Source organism: Delphinapterus leucas, chromosome 9 (assembly GCF_059928025.1).
Source record: "Delphinapterus leucas isolate spDelLeu-1000000601 "Yukka" chromosome 9, BTC_Dleu_Yukka2, whole genome shotgun sequence".
NCBI lineage: Eukaryota > Metazoa > Chordata > Mammalia > Artiodactyla > Monodontidae > Delphinapterus > Delphinapterus leucas.
In genome coordinates, this window is record NC_143137.1 from 54,477,251 (window position 1) to 54,500,575 (window position 23,325).

General features: G+C 37.3%; 1 protein-coding gene across 2 annotated transcripts in view; it reads left to right on the plus strand.

The window, feature by feature from the left end:
- The window catches only part of CDK14 (cyclin dependent kinase 14), a 582,146-nt gene that overhangs the window by 249,661 nt on the left and 309,160 nt on the right, over nucleotides 1-23,325 (plus strand). For both annotated transcript variants that reach the window (XM_089917034.1, XM_022585327.3), the window contains exon 6: nucleotides 5,354-5,448. In XM_089917034.1, the coding sequence (XP_089773160.1) occupies nucleotides 5,354-5,448 (95 nt within the window). The remainder of the gene's footprint in view (nucleotides 1-5,353; nucleotides 5,449-23,325) is intronic.

Sequence of the window (23,325 nt, forward strand, 5' to 3'; positions counted from 1 at the left end):
AGGCTGTAATTCCAGTACCACTTTTCAGGTCTGTGATGGGGAAATTAGGAGGGGAGCAGAGCAGGGGGGATATGCAGTGGGACTGAAGTTCTGTCCATCCTCAAATAGAAAACCTCAGCTACGGAGCAAGTAAAACAGTAGAATTTGTGGTGGATAGAAAACAAGTTATGTGATATGTATAAAGTATTCCTGACCTTTTGTATTCTCTTTCCACATTTGGATAGCATGTGGTGAACAAAAAACATGTCTCTAAATCCTTCATGTGATTTTAGCTAAGTTAAGTTTATTCGACATCACATGTGTTTTAACCTTGTGTTTTGGATTAGCTGTGACCTCTTTCCCCATAACAAAGAGTTGACTCTTTTGTATGTATGTGTGTAAAAGTATAAAAAGTAAAAATGGAGTCAAAGATACAATTCCATTTTTTAGCCTGATTCTCTTACCTTTTCATTTATTAGTTTATGGTTGTGTGTGTGTGTGTGTGTGTGTGTGTGTGTGTGTGTGTTAGATCAGATCTCATTTAGGGGAAGGTCCAGAACTGTGTAGAGCTACAGCATTTCTCCTAGTATGTAGCCACAGTGGGCAACATACCTTCTGGAACCATGCATAAGTTAACCTGGAGCTTCGTATTGGTTTTCAGGGCAGGCACAAGTGCCTTTCTCTGTCTAGATCACCTCCTCATCACAGACACAGTTAAACAAGAACTTTTGTCTTTCTCTGTGTATTTTGTTGTTCACCCTTGTTTTTCCCATTCAGAATATTTTCACTATGAAAATATTCAGAATCCACTAGCAAGTAAGTGAGAAGTAGAACTTATTGAAATAAGTAAAAAGATACATTTGGAGTTTGGTATTAACACATACACACTACTATATATTATATTGATAGATAAACAACAAGGACCTCCTGTATAGCACAGGAAGCTATACTCAATATCTTGTAATAACTTATAATGGAAAAGAATATGAAAAAGAATGTGTAACACACACATATATGTATAACTGAATCACTTCACTGTACACTTGAAACTAACACAACATCGTAAATTAACTATACTTCAATTTAAAAAAGAAAGTATACTATTATTTCTAGTATAAAGTGAATTTCAGCAGCCTTAGAGCTATCTAGCTGTGGGCTTCAAGGAAAGGTTTATGTCTGTTGTGGTTGTAGCTTGACATACAGTTGGCTTCTTGGGTTTAATAGGTAGTAATCTTTGTCTTCTAGAAAAATCAAGTAGCAGCCCCTCAGCAGCCCCTTTCACCCCACTGAAAAAGAAAACATAAAAATGATGAGAGGAAATCGTGAATGCGCTAGTTCTTTCCAAAGGCTAAAGGGAGAGTGAGCAAGGATGGGTTGTGATTACTTGTGATCTCTCCTTTCCTAGTAGTAGGATGTCAAATAATGACCTAGAAGACTGTTGGAAATAGTAAAGAAGGGTTTTATTTTAATCATGATGAGATTAGCATTTAGAAGAAATTTAACTCTTCCACCTCAGAGTGGAAACCTAGGATGTTTATTCTGAAAGTGGGAGATCAAGGTTTCTATATGCCTTCAGACAGTGGGTGTCTGAATCCTGCTACTAAACTAAGGGAGGACTCCCTTTGTCCTCCTGTCCTACTGGGACTTTGTCAAAGGCAGTTATCTTTATGAGCAACAGTGTTTTTCTGTTTCTGTATTGTTTCGACATCACAGCCCCAGAATTATTGTTAGCATTTTTACCCTCACCCTTAATTACAATTCTTTTATGTCATGTACGTTTGTACCTTTTCAAGCCTCACTGGTGAAATGAATTTAAAATGTTTGCCATATGTTTGCTTAAAACTTGTGGGGAAACGAAGCGTGCTAGAATTACTAACGCCAGTGTTACAGGATTTGTTTTGTATGTAAACGATGAGAAAATAACGTGGTGTATTTGAGATATTATTAGGATTACATGGAGTAGTATTTTGACAGTGCTTGTCTTGAAAAGGGAGACATACTGGCTCTAGGACTTGTAGGTGTTAATCACTGGACCGACTTGGCAGCCCAGGAGACTCACTTGCCTTGGTAACAGCAGGAGTGATAGTATCTCGCACCTGGCTTGGAGCAGCGGCTGTTGCCTTGGCAGCCTCCAAGTTAGTCAGGTCTGTCACTTACCCTCATGTTGGTAGATATTGTGGTTGGTTTTCTGCCCTTCAATGTCATTTTTCTGCCATCAGCTTTGAAATTAGTGGCTTTAGCCTTTTCCAAATACAAATTTGTTATGTTAATCTCAAAAGAAAAAGCGCTTATTTTCAAATAGAGTTCTTGGTAGTTATTTGACTGATAGTGTGGTTTTAGCAGTGTATGTAAATATAGTTAGAAATCTAAAATCTGTAATAATTGAGAGTTAATAGAACGAAATATGGAGGCTTTGAGTCTTCATGTAGAAATGGTCAAAAGTGTAATGTAGGGCTTCCCTGGTGGCACAGTGGTTGAGAGTCCGCCTGCCGATGCAGGGGACATGGGTTCGTGCCCCGGTCTGGGAAGATCCCACATGCTGCGGAGCAGCTGGGCCCGTGAGCCATGGCCGCTGAGCCTGCGCGTCCGGAGCCTGTGCTCCGCAACGGGAGAGGCCACAACAGTGAGAGGCCCACGTACCACAAAAAAAAAAAAAAAAAATGTGATGTAAAAAATGACATGACTTTTTTGCTATAATATTGGTCACCATCAGGAAGATGTATTTTTCCCCAGGATAAATGATGGCAGAGAATTGATTTTACTGAAATTGTAGGGAAAACACAATGGGAAATGATGGATGTGAAGATGTTATTTTGAGAAATGAGAAACAGTTTAGGTCTAAATGGTAAGAGAGGAAAGGCGGCAATGGGAGAAAAGTAAAAAAAAAAAAAGAAAAAGCAACAACAAACGATTCTCTGGGGATGGGATATTCAATGAATTGTAAGCTTCAGTACCTTTTTGGAGTTGTTGCTGATAAGTATCATCACTGAATTTGACAAACTGAAGGGATAACTTGAAAAATGAAATCAGACAGGATTACAAAAGATATTATATCTTTTCAAAACTTGCCTCACAAAGCTAGGTTCCTTTCATAAACATAATATTCATTAGGTCCTTTATTCATTTTACCTATGCATATTCGTGCACAGGCTAGGTGTGAAGTACTGTACCTGACCATCACTTCCAAATACCCTGTTGTGGTTTGAAATCGTGATCTTTGAGGATGAGTCTGCCTCAGAAGACTAGCATAGGTCCAAGTGTCCTTTTTAAAACTTGAGCACATGTGCAGTTGGTTCCCCAACGGATTAATGATTAATGCCTGGGGATTAGCTATGTAATAGAGCTTTACTTGTTTGAGGCTGACGGTTGAATAATGAAAATATAATTAAATATTTGAATAATTAAAAGAAGGAAGATTGTAAATTATTGGAATTAACGGTACTAAACTCTATCGTATGTCTATGTAGTGGTTGTTTCTTCGAAGTTTGTGTGCTGTGATTTTATTGTTATTGTTATTTTTAGTAATTATTTTCTCATGAGTGCTAATTTACAAAACTCAGATAAAATAAATTTGTAGATATTTTTACTATAAGATTTTTAGTGTGTAAAACTAACTTGCCCACGGCAGATATATGTGAGGCGGAAGAGAGGGCCTCCCCATGATAGTTAGCTTAGACCTCTCTGGCTTTGGACGACACACTGATGCTGCTGATTCAGTTTCAGAGGAAACACACTTCTTGTTGTCTTCTGGTGTTGGAACCAGCCACACCAAGTATTCTCAGTCTGAATGGCCTTCTCTGGATCAATTAAGTGTTTGTTGAAGTTCATCTTTGGATTAAAGATATATTATATTGTCCTGAAATAGGTTTACCTGGTGAAGACAGTGGAAATTCATAGCAATAATAACTCTAAAAACAGGAGCTCACATTAATTGGGGTCATATGAGAATGTAACAGTCTATAGGCTTTGTCTCTGCCTTCTCTGGGGACTGCCCAGTATAGCCTCTTTGCATGATTATTCCATATCTAAAATACCATTTTATTTCAGTAAAATATTAAACAATCTAAACTTGCTTTTTCTTTGAGTATGTTAAAACATAGATATATCTTTTTACTTTTTAAAATAGACTTTATTTTTTTTAGAGCAGTTTTAAGGTTCACAGCAAAATGGAGTGGAAAGTACAGAGAGTTTTCATATACTCCCTTCCCTACCCTCCACCCCAATCCTCCCCTACTATCAACATGTGTCATCAGAGTGGTACATCTCTTACAAGCAATGAACCTACCTTGACACGTGATTATCACCCAAAGTCCAGAGTTTACAGCAGGGTTCATGCTTTGTGTTATAAATCTCTTTTTAAAGAGGTGGTCTTGCAGTATTATTATCAAGAGTTCGAGGTTTGTCCAGGGCCACCCGTGCTGTTAACTAGGTTCTCAATAAATATTTGATGAATAAATGAGCAGTTACAAGTTCCTGACAGAACACACACACAAAAATGTGTTTTGTGTTTCTTTTTTCTCTTCAGGTTGTATACCAAAAACCAAAATCGAAGACACGGTGCTACTAAAATAATTAACAATGATAGAGGAAGCTTCTGTTCTTTGAGTATTCTACCTGAATGGCCATTGGTGTAGGCCAAAAGAAAAAAAATATAAAAAGATATATCATATGAACACTAATCAAAGTCAAGCTGGAGTGGCTATGTTAATATCAGACAAAACACTTCAGAGTAAAGAAAATTACCAGGGACAAAGAGATGCATTATATATTGGTAAAAGGGGCCAATTCACAAAGAAAACATAACAATCTTAAATGTATATATAGTAAACTACAGAGCTTCAAAGCACACAAAGCAAAAACTGGCAGAACTCAAATAAGAAATTGACAGATTGCCAGTTGCAGTTGGGGATGTCAACGTCCCTCTCTCAGTCATTGATAGAACCACTATTCAGAAAATCAGCAAACACATACTGTAGAAGAATTCAATGATACCATCAACGAACAGGCTCTAATCGACACTTACAGAACTCTCCATCCAATATCAGCAGAATATATATTTCATACATATGGAGATAAACCATATCCTAGGTACCTAAACAAACCCAAATTTAAAACAAATGAAATCAAACCAAGTATGTTCTCTGACCATAATGGAATCTAACTAAAGATTAATAACAAATAACAGGTGAATTAATTGGAGGTAACTTAATCTAAATGAAAACCTTGTTCCTCTGCCCTTGATTCTGAATTGTTATTGGCTTGGAAAATGGGAAAATCGGTATATTTCATCTGATGATGTACCAAAATGATAATGAAACAAATCAGTTGCTTATTACCCATGATAAATTGTCTCTATGTCCACTTTATTTTACAGCTTCTCTGTTAAAAGGACTGAAACATGCTAACATAGTGCTGCTTCATGACATCATCCACACCAAGGAGACACTGACACTTGTGTTTGAATATGTGGTAAGTAAAATGAGAATTCAGATTTTATAAATATGAATAAAATTCTTATTATCATAGAGTTTTGTCTTTAGTTAGCTATACTGAAGTGAGTATTTTATCTGAGTACACGAGACTTGTAATTTTGCATAATTTTGAATGATATGTATCTTAAAGAAAAATCCAGAAAAAATGTTCAGTTGAATTTTCATCAGATATATTGTCTATAACCTATGTGTTACTAGTATAGACTGTAATTTTTAGGTTTATCAAATAGGATTAAACAACATGATGGTGATCACTCCATCAAGGAAGTTCACAGACAACAAAAATTTTTTTTCTTTGGATTTATAACTTGGTTTCTCAAAAGCATCCTTATTTGGATGATTTTTGTGGAGAAAAGCCTGATACTTACAATTTAGACTGCATAGTTTTTCCCCTCGGTTAGTATTTCAGCTATTAATTAAAACTTCCAATTTGCGTAGCACACAATGTAATGATCTTATTGTGTTGAGACTTAGACTTGAACTCATAATTAATCTTTCTCCGTTTCTCTTAGAAAAACATACGGTATTTGTGTAGCACCACTTCAGCATTTAACTGTGGAACCATGAAATGTAACCATGATAATTAACATCCCAATTTTCACAGATGGATCTGAGAACATGTAATTTACAAGATACAAATGACATTGGTAGAGACCTTTATTGAGAAGAATAGCTGTTGGTATTGTGAATGTATTAAGATCCCATTTTGTAATTACCACCCTACTTTTTAAAACATTTGAAATAGTGTCCATTTTTCCTTAAAAATATATAATAGAATGAATATTTACAACATTTTTATCTTGCTAATGTCTGCCTATGTCTGTTTGTCATTTGAAAATTGTTGTCTTATGAAGAAGCCATTCATCTTGTCTATTTACATATAAATGATAGATACATTTGAATAATATGGTAATGTGGCTACAAGGACAGCTAGAGCCAAGCAGTTGCATATATTACATGCTACCAAGAATGGATGCAGATTCACACATCAATGCAAATATAATTTCTTTTGTTTAACTGATGATATGGGGGTCAATAATGTATTCAGCTGATTTAGAATTGGAATTTTTGTTTCGTATTTTGTAGTATGTCTAGTTGCAATATTTCAGTTAAATCCAGATTTTTCTTAGTATACTTGACTAACTTTTCCACAAAACATTACAAAAGAGATTTCAAAAATATACTTGTTCCCTCCCCCGAAACTGGTTAATTAAATTGAGAGAAAGAAAAACTAGTTTGGCCCCTAAAATCAACAACATTGATAGAGAAATGAACAAAAATAATGTGAAAACGTGTCTTTCAAATCTTAAAAGAAAATTAAATATATTTGTGAAGCTAAAAATGTGCATATCAGAGCAGATGTCATTTGATCATTTTATATTCTGTAGAAGTTAACACATAAAAGGAAAGAAATTCACTGTCCTGCAGTATTTGTCAACTGATTAAGACTGACTTTTAAAATTATTCTTCTTTGAGTGAAGTTCCCCTTGGTCCCAATTCTTCTGGAGACATCCCAGATCCTCTTCAATAAACCACAAAATAGGGTGCATATATGCAGTACTCTGCGGGCATTTCATGCCTAACTTCTCTGGGGGAGCTAAGGCATAGTTTAACCTGTTCTCTTTTACAGAATGAGGCACACTGGTGTCATTCATGACTTATGATTGCCCTGCCTTGCCTCTTCTTCCTTTCTCCACTCCACCTTTATTTCTTTACTTTTCCAGTATTTCTTTGCCTTTCTCATCCCCGCCTTTCTTTGTCTTTTTCTATTTACTTCATCTCCTATTCTTTTGCTCTCTCTAGTGAAGTGCTTTTTGTTGCTACCACTTGCTTGTTCGGCTTTTTTTTTTGCGGTACATGGGTCTCTCACTGCTGTGGCCTCTCCCGTTGCAGAGCACAGGCTCCAGACGCGCAGGCTCAGCGACCACGGTTCATGGGCCCAGCCGCTCCGCGGCATGTGGGATCTTCCCGGACTGGGGCACAAACCCGTGTCCCTTGCATCGGCAGGCGGACTCTCAACCACTGCACCACCAGGGAAGCCCCTGTTTGGCTTATTTTAAGTAAAATGTTCCAGTGAGTCTCTGAAATCAGAGTTGGGGAGGTGGGAGCAGGGGAGCTCTATGCTGTAGAAATTCCTTTCAGAGTCTTCCCAGTTAGAGTGGGGAAGGTGTAGACTCCCTGACAGTATTAACCTGCCTCTGTGGCTATTGCCCAGTACAAAAATAACTTCCCTGAATATTTCCTAAAGTTTCTCTTTTCTTACACTGCTTTTTCATTGCTTGCCTTTTTTCCCCCCACATATGCCAATATCTTAAGGAAAATTAAGATTCTTACATACTTTAATGGATTACTTTAATCAGATTGTTTTCCTCACAGTATCTAGCAGAAATAAATTCTACTCTTTTCTTGCATGTTTCACAGCAGTGGGAAGGTGATAGAAGTTTCAAAGCATGACATGCCATGGGAATTAGAGCAGATCTAGTGGAGGGGCACAGGGTAGGAAACAGGAGGGCACTTGTGGATTTGAGATGATGAGTGAGGGATCAGAAAGGGAGCTGAAATAATGTTTAAGACAAGTATGACCACAATACTAAAAACCAACAACTAAAATGTATTGAGTTTTATGCTGGGCACTGTGCTGGGGGTTTTGCATTCATTTTCACTTTTGATGTTCTCAACAGTCTTATGGATCTGTGACTGTCACCACCCTACAAAGGAGAAACCTAAGGATTTGGGAGATGAAATGCTTTTTAGGGTCTTGTGGCATGAAAGATAGACTCAGATTCATCTTACTTTGAATCCTAATTGCAATATTGTGTCTCCTGTTTATGTTCAGCTTTACTTAGGTTGAGCTTTTGGTCAGAAGGGGGAAAGGAAACTTTCTTTTTTCTTTCCACAACCTTCCCTATTCTGCGCTTAAGATGTAACTGTATTTAAATCCTAAATACAGTTAAACTGCTCTATAGGCTGAATAAGTTTTGTAGACTGGTTGAAAACCCAGCCACTTAAAATTTTATTTTAATTATGAAATGTTTTAAGTTTCCATAAAGGAAACTTGTAAGTTAGAGTGTTGCCCCGTTTATTTCACTGGGATCTACTTAAATACACACACACACACACACACACACACACACACACACACACACACACACACACACACACACACACACACACACAGAATCTTGTTATTTAGCAAGCCCTAAAATCAGTATCAAACATTTTAATCTACAGTTTCCCAGACTTAATGATGGTATTGCCATATTTAAAAATTGTTCACGTCAAAGTTGTTTTCTAAAAAATGTTGATTTTGTAGTTCCATGTAATTAACAGCATATTTTTTGAGGGAGGGGACTGAGTATGTTAAACAGTATAGGAAAATTCATACCTCATACTCGTGAAAACCCTAGATATGCAGGAAAAGTAACATAATTTAAGATACATTAGGTACTATTGAATTTTCCCTTTGGACGTTAGAATTAATTAAGTATTCAAGCACTTTTTGAGGTACCTATGTAATTTGGGTTCCACAGTGTAAGAGATTCTTATTTATGATAGTGTATACACTGTATAAATATATTTCTGTTTTTTTGCTTTAAAAGAGAACTCTAAGCCTGGCTGCTTTATATTATTGCCATGAATGACATTGTAGGTTACATAAAAGCCTTCTGAGGGCCAGACTAATGAAATAAGTGATGAGAAGTTATTGATGTGAAAGAATATTCGAGGAAATGACTTTGGAGGTCACTATTAAAGTGATTCAGTGTATAATAGGATATTGTTAGTGTAGGCTATCTCTTAAGAACTGGGTAAAACTCCTGAAACATCTGAAATTTAGTTTTTTACACACTTTCAAAATGTGTAGATATAGTGGTCTACAAGCTGCAAGGCTGACACACACTGGGAAATGTGCCCCCAAGCTGCTCATGGCTCATTGGTGTAACCTGCGGGCCCTCGTGATGGGTGCTCTTTTGGGTACTTCCTTTCTCCAGTTGTTGTCAAATGTGAAGGAGTATCTTTATCCAAGCAGTGGCTCTATTAGCTTGAAAAGGTATGTGGTTTCATAATGGTCTAAAATATTATTATAGCCATCTTTTTTTCCTGCCTGGGTTTGAGACATGGAAGAGAAATATAAAAAATGTGAAAATGCTAGCAAAATTTTCTTCTACTTAAACAAAAAGTTAAGCAATTTAGTTTTTATTTTTTGCCAAAGACAAATAAGTGCCACATTACCCTGCTTAACCCCATGCTGAAAAATCTAAAACAGATTCTGTAAGTGGAAATAAAAATATTAATAGTAAACATGATTATGTAAATATATATTACCATTAGTTAAAGTGCATAACCATTCTGTTTTAAATTGCATGAGAGCAAAGTGTGTGTAGCAGCATTTTTCATTACATATTTAATAATACATTACATTTTCATTACATTTAAATATGTAATTACATATTTAATAACATATAAATATAAGAAGAAAAGCAACAAACTTATAACTGATCATGATTATTTGGAGCAATAGTTTTATTTCTTCTACTGTGAAATATTCCAAGCTAATGTGCACCGTTATGTAATACAAAAATCTATATTCCACATGAAAAAAAACTGTGTCACCAAAAGTCATGTGAAGGGATTTATGAATCACCAAAAATCACATAAGGTATTTTTCTTCTTTTTTTTCCACATAATATGTTTTTATAGTGTTTTACATTCTACAAAGCACTCTCTCATAAATGCTATTCGATTAGATTCCATCTTTAGCCCTATGAAGTACATAAGGCAAGTGTTTTTGTTATCCAGTTTTTTTATACTCGATGAGGAAAAAGAATGCTTAGAGAAATTAAGATTTACTAAATCATTTGGTTACGTTAAAAGGGTAAAGATAGGACTTTAGCCCAAGTCTGCTGTGCCTAAAATTCCTCATTACTCCATTTCACTCTGCAGCCTGCTGGTGTTAACCATCTTCTTAGTTTTATTTGATGGCCTGAGGTATGTGTGATGATGGATATGGGACTGGCAGCTGAAAGTTATGTTCTCTCTTTTCACCGTGCCACACAATTTACCTAATTATTTGGTTTCTATGCCTCATACATTTTGATTTCTAAATCTACAAAGAATGCTTTAATTTGCATGATCTTATACCACATCTGTTCTCAAAAACTGTAGCTCTCCATCAGTATTCTGGTTTCCAGATTAAAGTATCCTGAGGCAATTGAAAAGTTTCCTGCTTTCCTATGAGATACGATATATGTGCACACGTGCATGCACGTACAACTTTAAATGACAGTGATCAGGGAAGGCCTTGCTGAGAAGGTGAGAGGTATTTAGGTAACAATCTGAGGGAGGTGTAGGAGGAAGACATATATTCAAGGCAAGAACATTCCAGATAGAAGACTTATGTGAGGAGCAGCGGGGCTCCTGTGCTGGAATGGAGCAGGCAAGGAGGACAGGAGGAGGAGACAAAATCCAAGACACAATGGGGTCCAGATTGTGTCGGGCCTTGTAAAGTTTTATTTTGATGAACTTTTCTTTTGCTCAGAATGAGATGGGAAACCACTGAAGGATGCTGAACAGAGAAATGATCTGATCTGGCTTATATTTTAATTGAATCTCTCTGGCTGCTTTCTCAAGAATAGATTGAAGATGGGCAAGTTCTGAAACAGAGAGACCAGTTAGGAGGCTGTCACAGCTGTCTAAGCGTGGGATGATGTCAGCAGTGGAGGTTGTGAGAAGTGGTTGGATTCTAGATGTATTTCTAAGGTTGAGCTGATAGCATTTGATGTGGCATTTGAGAAATGAAGAAGAGTCAGGGATGATCCCAAGTTGTTTTGGCTGAAACAACTATAACAGTGGAGCTGCTGTGAGGAGAGATGAGGCAGACTGCAGGAAGATGCAACTCAGCCTTGAAGGGGTTAACTTTGAGATGCCTATTATATATGCAGTGAAGATGTCACAAGGCAGTTAGACATATGGGTCTGGGATTTAGGAGAGAGGTTCACCGTAGAGATTTGGAAGTTGTCTGGGTCATAGATAATACTTAACAAGGGGGTTAGATGAGATCACCAGGTATGGTCATTGTTACCTTGGTGGTGCTAAATGAACCATGCCTTTGGATATTCACACCCTTGTGTAGTCCCTGCCCCTTAATTAAGGCTGGGCTTGTGACTTGCTCTAACCAATAAAAGAGCGTGGTGGAAGGAACACTCTGCCAGTTGTGGTCCTGACAGCTTCTGTTTTGCACTCTTGAGCATCCTGATCAGCCATGTTAGAATTCCAGTTGTCCTGCTGGAGAGACCATGGGGAGAGGCCCTGGATTACATGGAGGAGAACTGAGAACCCAGAGGACAGTGTGAAGTTAGTTAGGCCTGAGACGTAGGACCCCAGCCAAGCCATTTGCCCCTCCAGGCTAGTGCCAGACATGTGACTGAAGAAGGCTTCTTGGGTGGGGGTAAGGGGCAGATTCCAGTCTCACAGATGTCACATGGAACCAAGATGGATTGTCCCCTGCTATGCCTTTTCTGAATTTTTGACCCAAGAATTGTCAGAGATAATATAACGGTGGTTGTTTCAAGCCACAAAGTTTTGGGTTAGTTTCTTGTCCAGCAATCAGTAATTAAAACACTGTATGAGCAAATGGACATAGAAATGGAAGAGAGTTTCATGGACTGAACACTGGGGCACTTCAACATTCAGCATAACATTAAGGCACTGAAAAGTGATGAGGAACACCAACAGAGGATACTGAGAAGGAAGTACCTGTAAGAAAGGAGATTATTTATGAAACCAGATAAAACTATTTCACCTGAGACTCTGAGCTAGATAGACTGGGGTTTCACAAGAGGAGAGGTTGCCTCTGCAATGCCTAGCAGAGTGTCTGGCACATAGTAGGTGCTTAGCTAGTAAGTTTTATATGAGTGAATGAGTGACATTTGAAGCAGGAAGGGCAAGAGACTCTTAATAGTTTTATTACTTATTGCGAACAACCTAGGGAAAGCAGAACTACTTAATTCATATTTAAACTTTTTTTCTTTATTTTTCTATTTATCTATATTCCATCTTTAGCTCCTATTTTATAGTCTTTATTTTTTCTCTCAAAACAATTCTCTTCCAAGCAGAAGATGTAGAGCAAATCTTACTCCATAACGGGTAGAGCAGACCGCAGACAATGGGATAGTCAGAAACCACCTAGTTGTTTCAAAGGAATTAAAGTGGCTGGCTGCTCTGAAAAATGTACCAGTCAGAGTTCTCTGTTTCAAGCAACAGACATCCTCTTTAGCTGAATTAATCTGAAAAGTTTATCAAGAGGTTAACGTGTGGCTGACAGACCTGCTGAGAAGACTTTAAAAATGGGCAGGAACAGTGTGAGGCTGGAGAGCCAGACCCAGAACCAATATCATGCGTGGACCTGCCCACTGCACATCCTGCTGCCCCCAGGACTGCTGGCTGCAGACATACTGTGTCTTACTTGACTGGCGTGGCTGCCCTGGGTGACTGGATGTTATTACCTCCACTGATGATGTCAAAATGGTGTCGACATTCTCCATGCTTCTTTGGGTTGTTAGCTCCTAATGCTAAGTGAGGGTTGGTTGTGTTTGGTTAGCTGACACTAGGTCCCATGCCCATGTTTTGACTGCACAGGCCCCTGAGAAGGTGAGTGTCTGGCCTTTTGACTTTTGTAACGACGGTTTGGTCTTGCCTCCCACCAAAATTCATAAAGCAGGGGATTTTCCCAATATAGGGAATAATTTCAGATATAGGACATGCTTTCCTTAGTTCCCTGCTCTTCCCAACCCCCCCTCCCTCCAAAAAAACCCACACTCATATAAACATCTACTACAATGAATTCATTATGTAGTTCCAGGTAAATTACATCTAGAATGTGAAAAGAAAACCATTGCATATAATCTTTGAGAAATCAAGAATGAAGGTTATATAAGGAATGCTGGTTTTTAAAAGGTGGTAGGGAACACACCCCTGAACCTGTAGACATGTAAGCTTACTGTAGAACATTAGTGAAATGCAAAAAAAGATTTTTAGACATTCAAGTCTAATCAATCCCTTTTTTTTTTTTTTTTTTTTTTTTTTACGGTACGCGGGCCTCTCAGTGTTGTGGCCTCTCCCATTGCGGAGCACAGGCTCTGGACGTGCAGGCTCAGTGGCCATGGCTCACCGGCCCAGCCGCTCTGTGGCATGTGGGATCTTCCTGGACTGGGGCACGAACCCGCGTACCCTGGGTCGGCAGGCGGACTGTCAACCACTGCGCCACCAGGGAAGCCCTAATCATTCCCTTTTAATAAGAAACAGTGTTAGTCCTTATTTCAGCAAAGGTTGCGACAGGGACTCTCATGAGATCCTTATCAACATAAAATTGAAATTCAGTTGTTAGAAGATTATTCTTTCAGTTTATTGCTGGTTGAACAACTTCACCCAAAGCCTATTGATTAATGAATCGACACTGGGATGGAGAAAAGTCTATCGGTGTATGCTGGAGGGCATTGTCCTTGACCTTGTCCTATTTGATATTTTTATTAATGACTCAGATGAAGACATTGAGATGATGTGCTTGACCTATTTGTATATGTGTTGTCGCTGGGAGTCATAATTAACACTTGGGGTGATGGAATCAGGGGTGAAAAAAGATCTGGTGAAATGATGAGCAGAACCTACAAGGTGAATTGCTGTGGGGCTAAGTAAAACAGTGTATTTGGTTTAAAAAAAAGGCAGCCCAACCTAATACAGAAAAACAGGGTGCAGGGACTTCCCTGGCGGTCCGGTGGTTAAAGACTTCACCTTCCAATGCAGGGGGTGTGGGTTCGATCCCTGGTCAGGGAGCTAAGATCCCACACGCCTCGTGGCCAAAAAACCGAAACATAAAAAAAAAAAGCAATATTGTAACAAATTCAATAAAAACTTTAAAAATGGTCCACATCAAAAAAAAAAAAGTAAAAAAAAAAGGGATAAACAGGGTGGAGGAAAGTTAACTTAAAAACAGTTTATGTGAAAAAGACTAGTAATTTCTTTGGCTCAAAGAGCTGAAGCAAACAGGAGAGTGCACCTGGAAGGGCATGTGAACGGATACAACATGGAACCAGTAAAGGTGCCAGGAAGACTTACTCAGGAGAATTGAAGCCATACTGAAGAGCGTAGAGAAAAGGTAACATAAATATTCCAGAGAGGATAAGAAAGCCAAGTGTGAGAGTTCTGGAGAGGCTAGTTTTGGTTTAATCCTGGGAAGAATGTTCAAATGTTTTGTGTTACTCATAAATTAAATTCAGTGCCTTGTGTAATGAACACCTTATCACTAAGAACATTCAGTAGAGGATAAGTGGATTTCCATCAGAAATATTGTAGAGAGGGTTCCTAACCTGTACTTTATGCAAGGGATTGAAATATGTAATTTAGATGTTATGTCATATAGTGCCAACTGAAACCGTGAAGTGGATATAAGGTGCTTCCATTTTGTAGATGAGGAAATTCAGGCCTTTAGATATTCAATACTCCATGCATGCCCTTTCCAGTAGCTTCATCATCTCCTGTGTCGAGTGTGAATCTGGATAGCTCCAAGTTTACATAGCAAAGGACTGCCCAAGTTTTTGCACTGTTATTTAAACTCATCCCATTTGGCATAATTTTGGGAAGCAGAAACACAACTTGTTATGGTCATTCGCTTAATAATTCATTTTTTTTTCCTCCAACATATGTGGACTGTCTTCTCTGTGCCAGGGACTATTCTTAAGCTCTAGGGATACAAATATATAGCCCTTACTTTTAACAAGGTTGAAATCTGGTAGAGGACTGTGATCTTAGACTAGATAATCTTCATGTGACATTTGAGTTATAAGTCGCTGTCATAGATCTTCACATGTCATGGACTAGAATATATTTGTGTTTTAGTGACAACAGTAGGAAAACTGGATTTGATTCATGGACTTTTATTTATGGAAGACTTTCAAGGATGTTTTAGTTTCATATATGGAGAGCTAGTTATGCAGTGTAATACTATGATCTTATATTCTGAAGGGGTGGGTTGCCATGCAGAACCAAGTACTGCAAGTGAACAGATGTAAACGTTGTGGATGACAGAACGTGCAGGCAGCTAAAGATAAAAGAATTTTGAACCATAAGGAGAAATTAAAGAAATGAAAAAGAAAACAAGCCAGCTTTCAATCAGTGCTCTGTTATGAATGTCTTATTTCTCTAATTGGTAGGACAGAGTCAATTATCTTCTTTTCTATTCTTTTCCCTAATGGCTTTTTCTCATCTAATAGGGAGTCATGGTCTCCTTTAGTCACTTTAAACTGTGTTTGTTCACTGTCATGTTGGGTGCTGAGATTTTAGTGTATTTTTTTCTGTTTACATCATACCTGTCTTCTCTGTGTTCTGGTTTTATTTCATATGGTTGCCATTCCTTATTCGGAAGTCCTGATTACAGTTCAGTATTTTAATCCACATGATTTAAGATGGGAGCGTGTCTGATCTTTAACTGTTGTGATAGTAAATGTCTGCTTATTTACAAAGACACACAGTTTATGAGCACATTCCACTACAGATTAGACTGTTTTTATGACAATACAGTATGCCCCTATGGTTTCTTTAAAAATTATTTTTCTTACTTTAATTTCAAATTTAATCATTTAAACTATAGACGTTTAATGGTGAAGCTGGTATAATCTGTGATATTTGAAAAGAATGGACTGAAAAAAAAGACTTCAGTTGTAGAAGGAAGTCATAGGGAAGATAACAGTAGTAAAAAAAGAGAATTCCTTTAGAAAGGAAAAAACATATTTCGCGTATTAATCGTTTGTTTTTCCTCACAAAAATCATTTCCAAGTTTCCTTAGTTAAGGAAATAATAATCTTAAAAAAACTGTGCATACTTCAGGGGGCAGGTGGAAGCAGGAGAACGATGCATTAATAAGACTGACAGTAATGATCAGCTTGGAGAAATTGGACAAACGTTCCAGCTAAAGTACTAAAGTTGCCGTCTGATGAAAGTGCCCAAGTTCAGGATGAAGGTGATCAATAATTCCAATTACCTTCACATTATGTTTGAATAGACCATGAAGTAATTGGAGAAAAAATCATTAGCAGATTTATCTCTAAGCGAAGTATACATTATTATATATCATATGAAATGGAGTGTCTGTAACTTCTCACCAATTTTCAAAATCAGTAATTTGATAAAGGCATATCATTATAATGACCATTATAATGAATGGTCTTTCATATGATTATTATTATTTCTTACATTTATTTATTTCAAATTCATTCAGTTAACATCACATAATATTTTAGTTTAATATGCACTTTATGCATTGGTAAAGGGCAGTTAAACCCACACCAGGGTTAAATCATTCATTTTGTTGCTGTGATTGTTGTTTTTATGCAAGTTGTACATCACACGCATATAAAGAGTCAGTTAATTCTGTGGTTTGTTAGGAAAAATAGTTTTTACTTTCAACTCTTTTAACTGATTCTTTCGGATTTTCCTCTGAATATTTAATAAGACTTTCTTTTATTGCCACTTCTTGATTATTCACCTTTTGGCATCATCCATTGATTCCTACAGTGAAAAATGGGAATTTAGTGGTCTTTTAAAAAATTTTTCTGCTTTGAAACAAGTGAACATCCTATCCTGCCACCCTCCCAACCTTCCATCCTCTCAATATAGGTATATTATAATTTTGATTAGATCAGAAATTCAAAATTTACATTATTATGTCAATATAAATCTTGTTTATAGCTGAGGCATGTAGTATACTGTGATTGCTTTTTTGTTTTCCCTGAAATTAATAATTGCCCAGTTTTCATTTCTACCATTAATTCAAGACCTCCCCGAGCCTCTGCCTGGTGCATGTCCTGTCACTGGTTTCCTGCGGTGCCCCTCCCCTCGCTACTGGGCTGGAGCTCTTTTTTCCTCCATCTCATGTTGTTTTGTTTTGGGGTGAACACAATTTCTAATAGCTTTCTAGGAAAGAGTGTGTGGGACATTTTTTTATTTGAGACATTGCATTGCTGAAAATATCTTTATTCTGCACTTACGTTTGATTGACATTTTGGCTAGATATAGGTTTCTTGGTTGGAAATAATTTCATTAGAATTTCAATGAAATTGCTCCATTGTTGTCTAGTTTCCACTGTTTCTGTTAAAATTCTTCTCTTTATTTCCAGTGTTTTGAAATTTCATGATGAAGCAAAGAGTTGACCAAGATGTAGCTTTGTTTTCATTCAGTGCACCTTTTCAATCTGGAAACTCATGTCTTTCCATTCTCTTTTTTTTTAATACAACAATTCACATAACAAAATTCACTCTTTTAAAGTGTATAATTCGGTGGTTTTTAGTATATTCTCAGAGTTTGGGAACCATCACTGCTACCTAATTTTAGAAAATTTCATCACCCTAAACAGAAGTCCCATATCCATTAGCAGTCACCCTGAATTCTTTACCCTTCTAACTGCTAGCAATCACTAATATACTTTATATCTCTATAGATTTGCCTGGACATTTTATCTAAATGGAATCATTAATATGTGACTTTTTGTGCAGGTTTCTTTCGCTTAGTAAGCTTTTAAAGTTCATTCATGTTGTAGCCTGTATCAGTACTTCATTCTTTTTTGTGGCTGAATAATTGTCCATGGTATATGGATTGATGACAAATTGAAATTATAATGGCATAATCATAGATCAGGCATACAAAAAGGGTGTCAGGCAGTCATTGAGGTTCTGGTTTCAGACACATCTCTGCCCCACTGAGCATTTGAATTTCCTCTGAACGATATCAAACCCTATGATACCACCAGCTGTGTTTAGAACAACATCCCTCAGCTGCAACTTTATGTCGTCTCAAGGTCCCCACCCCTTGTAAGTATGCAACCACTTCAGACCCCAACCAGTCCTTGCTTAACAAGCACCCTTACTTCTTGCCTGTTCCAATTATAATTCTTGACAAACAATTTAGGTAGCTAACTGTGGCCTTGCAATTTCTGCCTTTATAAGCTTCCTCCATTTTGTAGTGCTACAGAACACAATTCAAGTGTTTCTTGAATTTGTGTCTCCTACATGTAGTCTGACACACCCCAAATAAAGCCTCTCTATTTCAATTAGATTTCGATTTCTGAAATCTTGGTTAACAAGATAATATCACATTTGTTTATCCATTCATCAGCTGATGTACATTTGAGTTGTTTTCACCTTTTGGCTCCTGTGAATAGTGCTGCTATGAACATTTGTGTGTAGTCGTTTGTTTTGAGTCCCTGTTTTCAATTCTTTTGAGTATATACGTAGGAATGGGAGTGCTGAGTCATCTGATGACTATCTTTAAATTTTTGATTGTCTTAAACTATGTTGCAAATTGCATGCACCGTTTTACAATGTAGCCAGCAGTGTGTGGGGTTTCCGATTTTTCCACACCCTCTCCAATACTTGTTATTGTATGCCTTTTTGGTGATGGGGGTGTATAATAGTTTCTTCTTGTCATTTTGTTTTGTATTTCCCTCGTGACTGGTGACTAATGAGGTCAAGCTCTTTTAATGTGCATATGTCCTTCTGTTCCAGGAAAGTATCTTAAATTATTTTGTTATGAGTTCCTCCCTTCACTTTTTCTTTTCTTTTTGGATCTTCTGTTATGTAAATGTTGGACCTCCTGGATTACTCTTCTAATTTTCTTATCTTTTCTCTCTTATGTTCTAATTATTTTTTCCTTTAGCTCATCATTAAGGGACATTTTCTCAACTTTGTGTTTCATCTATTCTATTGAAATTAAAATTTTTAATATTATTAATTTCTAAGAGACCTTTTTGTTCCCAGAATATTCCATTTTATAATATCCTTTTCTTGTTTCAAGATTGCAATATATTTTCTTAACTCACTGAAAATATTAATGATCTTTTTTTGAAACTTTTTTAATAGTATTTTCTCTGTTTCTACTGAGTTTTTTTTCTTCTAGTTTGTTTTGGTCTCTGTCTTTAATACTAGAGACTGTGGAGTGATAACTGGTGATTCTTAGTTGTCTGGCCATAACTTAAAGGTGGTGCAGTAACAACCTGATTGGGTGCTCCAAGTGTGCTGGGTAGCTGGTTCACCATGAATTTCACTGTAGGAACTGACGAAGCCATTTTGTTGAGAAACCCTTGATAGATCACTATCCATCTTTCCTGCAGTGCTGTAAGATTCCTGGTAAAAATTCTCCTAAACTCCTGCCTAGAAGATAGAGTCCTAGTTGACAATCTTCTGGAAGCAGAGTGGGAGATGGAAATCCACTTAATCCTCCTGTTTCAGGATGGTATCCCTGTTCCTAACTGGTTGGGTTTCCCAGTTCTCTGTTTTACCCCCTCTGGGTCTGGTAGAGGCAGTTACCTATGTAAGCAGAGGGGGATAAGGGATGTAAGGATTAAATATCTACTGAAAAGACTTCCAATCAGGCTTTCATATTTTAGACCTCTATATATAGACCTTCTGGTCATTTCCACTTCCTGGTGTCAGCCCTGAGCCTTTTGGTTGTTCTGTCATATAAATAAGCCTGCTTCTAGGCTTTCCCTGCTGCCAGTTTAATAATCATTTGTTGTTTGTTTGCATTTTGTATGCTAAACTTGCTACCATCTGTTTTGGAGCTTCTAAAATTTTGGTGAGTGGGGATTCAAGAGAGTACAGGATGGGTACATATGTCCAGTTTGCCATCTTTACCATGGAATTGCATCCATTCTTTTTTTTTTTTTTTTTTTTTTTTTGCATCCATTCTTAATAAGTTTAAACATGAACAAATGCTTGAGCTTGTCATTGTGTAAACCACTGTGTAACTAGATAATTTTTTCACTTTAATGGTTGTGAAGTATATAAATCTTTGCTATTTATCAATTATCAGAGTTTATCAGATGTGACAAGGCTAGTGGGAGTGAAGATATTTGAATGAACTGTTATTAGATTATCATCCCATCAGTAAAGTTTTAATCACACAAGCAGTGTCTAAAGTGTGACCATGCCTTTATTAGGATGTCCTGTCTTGATGGAAAATATTTATGATTGTTATTTGGTCAGTTAGTCATTTTGTTTGTTTTTTCTTATAGTTTGTTATGATGATTGTGGGACGTTGATAGGCTGTATAAACACGCACTCATACATTTGAGAGCATTTTAAAGCCAATAAGAAGCTTTTTACAATGTACGTGTATGTGTATACGGAATAAAAAATGGTGACGCATTCTGATTTTAAAACATAATTATTAAGAATGTATAGGTTGCTTATTTTGCAGGTTCATTAGGGTTTTGATTGCTGTGTATGATTAGAAACTTCCTTTTGAAAATATGAACTTTATAGTTCTAAGTTAACCTCCAATTTCAACTGAGTAATTTACTCCTTTTTCCCTGGCAGATAGGAGTCCAGTTATAAATCCCCAACAGATGCTCATGCCTCATTTTTATTTCATAATTGAGAAGCTGAAAAACAAGTTTGTCATGGCAGCTATTTGCTAAGTAGGAATTTTCCTTCTTCTGGGTTTTTCCTTTTTTCTTGAATATGTAATCTTTGTTTTAAAGCTTTGAATCTCATTTCAGCCATCATCAGGAACATTTGGAAGATTGAATTGGTTCCCTTTTCTCCTCTTTAAATTTCTCTGCCCTTTCTACTTGGATAGGGAAGTTAGAAGCAGCAGGGAAAGCCAAAATGTTGAGTATTTTAGCTAGGATTTTAGGATATGTATTGAGGAACGGTATCTAATTCTAACAACAAGAAAAAGTCAGCAATGCTGGGGAGAAGAGGTGTGGGGAGGGATGATTAGTAACAGAATATTTATTAGAAGAAGAAAAGAGAGGATTAAAGTTTTTTTTGTTTTTTTTTAATCAGATTTTACCTGAGTAAAAATACAGTGAACTGAGTGGTATCTTGCAAAGGGTGAGCAGGACAACTTGATTATTTTTCTATCATTGTGACATCTGTGTAAGATGCATGGGCAGCTAGTTTCCTGAGGGCAGGGGCTGATTTCTCATTTGGTGTGTCTCTTAGTACAATTACACTAGGAACTCTATAAATCTCTGCCAAATTGGTATTTTTTTTCCATAAAGTGGGTGCACCAGATATGATTGTGTGTGTGTGTGTACTATAAATGTAGAGTCATTTTTCAAGGTTTTCATTAAAACACCCTTACAGAGCATAACAGACACAAAGATATGGGGTCCATATCCTCTTTAAAGGAGAACTTGCTGCCTAGCTACAGCAAGCATAGCTATATGGTCACCAGAATGCATCTCCGTCAGCAAATAGGGATCTGGCTCAGCTTCAGGGACCCATCTTGAATGAGGTCGTGACTTTCCACAGGCATCCTGTATCTGGTGACTATGTGAGGCGGAGGTATAAAGGCCTGGCCATTTCTGCCCCAACACAGGGCAAATCTGGGGCTAGGTTGGCCGAGGCTTTATTGGCCTGCATCACATTTTCACGTCCTTTGTCCAATCCTGCTTTCTTTTCATTCCTTTCACCTAATAAACATTTCATTCCTTTTACATAATATGCATACTGTAGCCCCAAACTCCACCTGGAGAACCCAACCTATGGCATAGTGTCATAAAGATTAATTTTATTTTTTTAAAGTTAATTAATTAATTAAATTATTTATTTATTTTTGGCTGCATTGGGTCTTCGTTGCTGTGCACGAGTTTTCTTTAGTTGCGGTGAGCGGGGGCTACTCTTCGTTGCAGTGCGCAGGCTTCTCATTGCGGTGGCTTCTCTTGTTGTGGAGCACAGGCTAGGTGTGCGGGCTTCAGCAGTTGTGGCTCGCAGGCTCTAGAGCGCAGGCTCGGTAGCTGTGGCACACCGGCTTAGTTGCTCTGAGGCATGTGGGATCTTCCAGGACCAGGGCCCTAACCTGTGTCCCCTGCATTGGCAGGTGGATTCTTAACCACTGCGCCACCAGGGAAGCCCAAGATTAATTTTAAAATGAAATTTAACTCTTTAATTTAATAGGGATTTGTTATCTTTTAGGGAAGTTACTGTTAAAATATGGGGTTCTGATTTACATATCCAAACATATCAGACATATACCAGAAAATCAAAAGATTTTCAGAGTTCAGAGGGGAAAAAGATAACCTGGTATAGCAAGAATTTCTAGAAAAGTTAACTTTGGATGAGAAATAATTGAGTTCATAAAACTGTAGCATCCTTTTTGAAGTTATTAAATCCTTGACAAAAGTTTCTTTTAAAGTTCAATGCAAGGGACTTCCCTGGCAGTCCGGTGGTTAAGACTTCACCTTCCAATGCAGGGGGTGCGGGTTCGATCCCTGGTCAGGGAGCTAAGGTCCCACATGCCTCAGGGCCAAAAAACCAAAAAAACCCCCATAAAACAGAAGCAATATTGTAACAAATTCAATAACAACTTAAAAATGGTCCACATCAAAAAAAACTATTAAAAATAAAATTCAATGCAAATATATATGTATATGTATTTATCATTCTCACTATTGTAGAGTAAAAGAAAAATTGAGTATAATTTGCTTAGTGTAGATGACTGTATTACTGTTTTCTGATATTTGGATCCCAATCCCTGCAGGAAGATTATACCTCCCTTCCCTATTAAACTAGGGCATGGCCTTGTGGATTGCTTTGGCCAATAAATTGTGAACAAGAGTTATTTGTTATCACAGTAGCATAAGTTGGCCTGTCTTGACGGACATATCCCAGATTACTTAGTATCCAACTACTCTAGAGAAAGCCAATGCTACCATGTGTTTTTCTTTTGAAGACTCCTTTTATGATTCATACTCACATGCATGTTGTATGCATGTATATATGTATATTTATGTGTACACTATACTTATGTAGTACATATGCTGTTTTTTAACCTTTTTAAAAACTTACAGAAGTTAATGCTA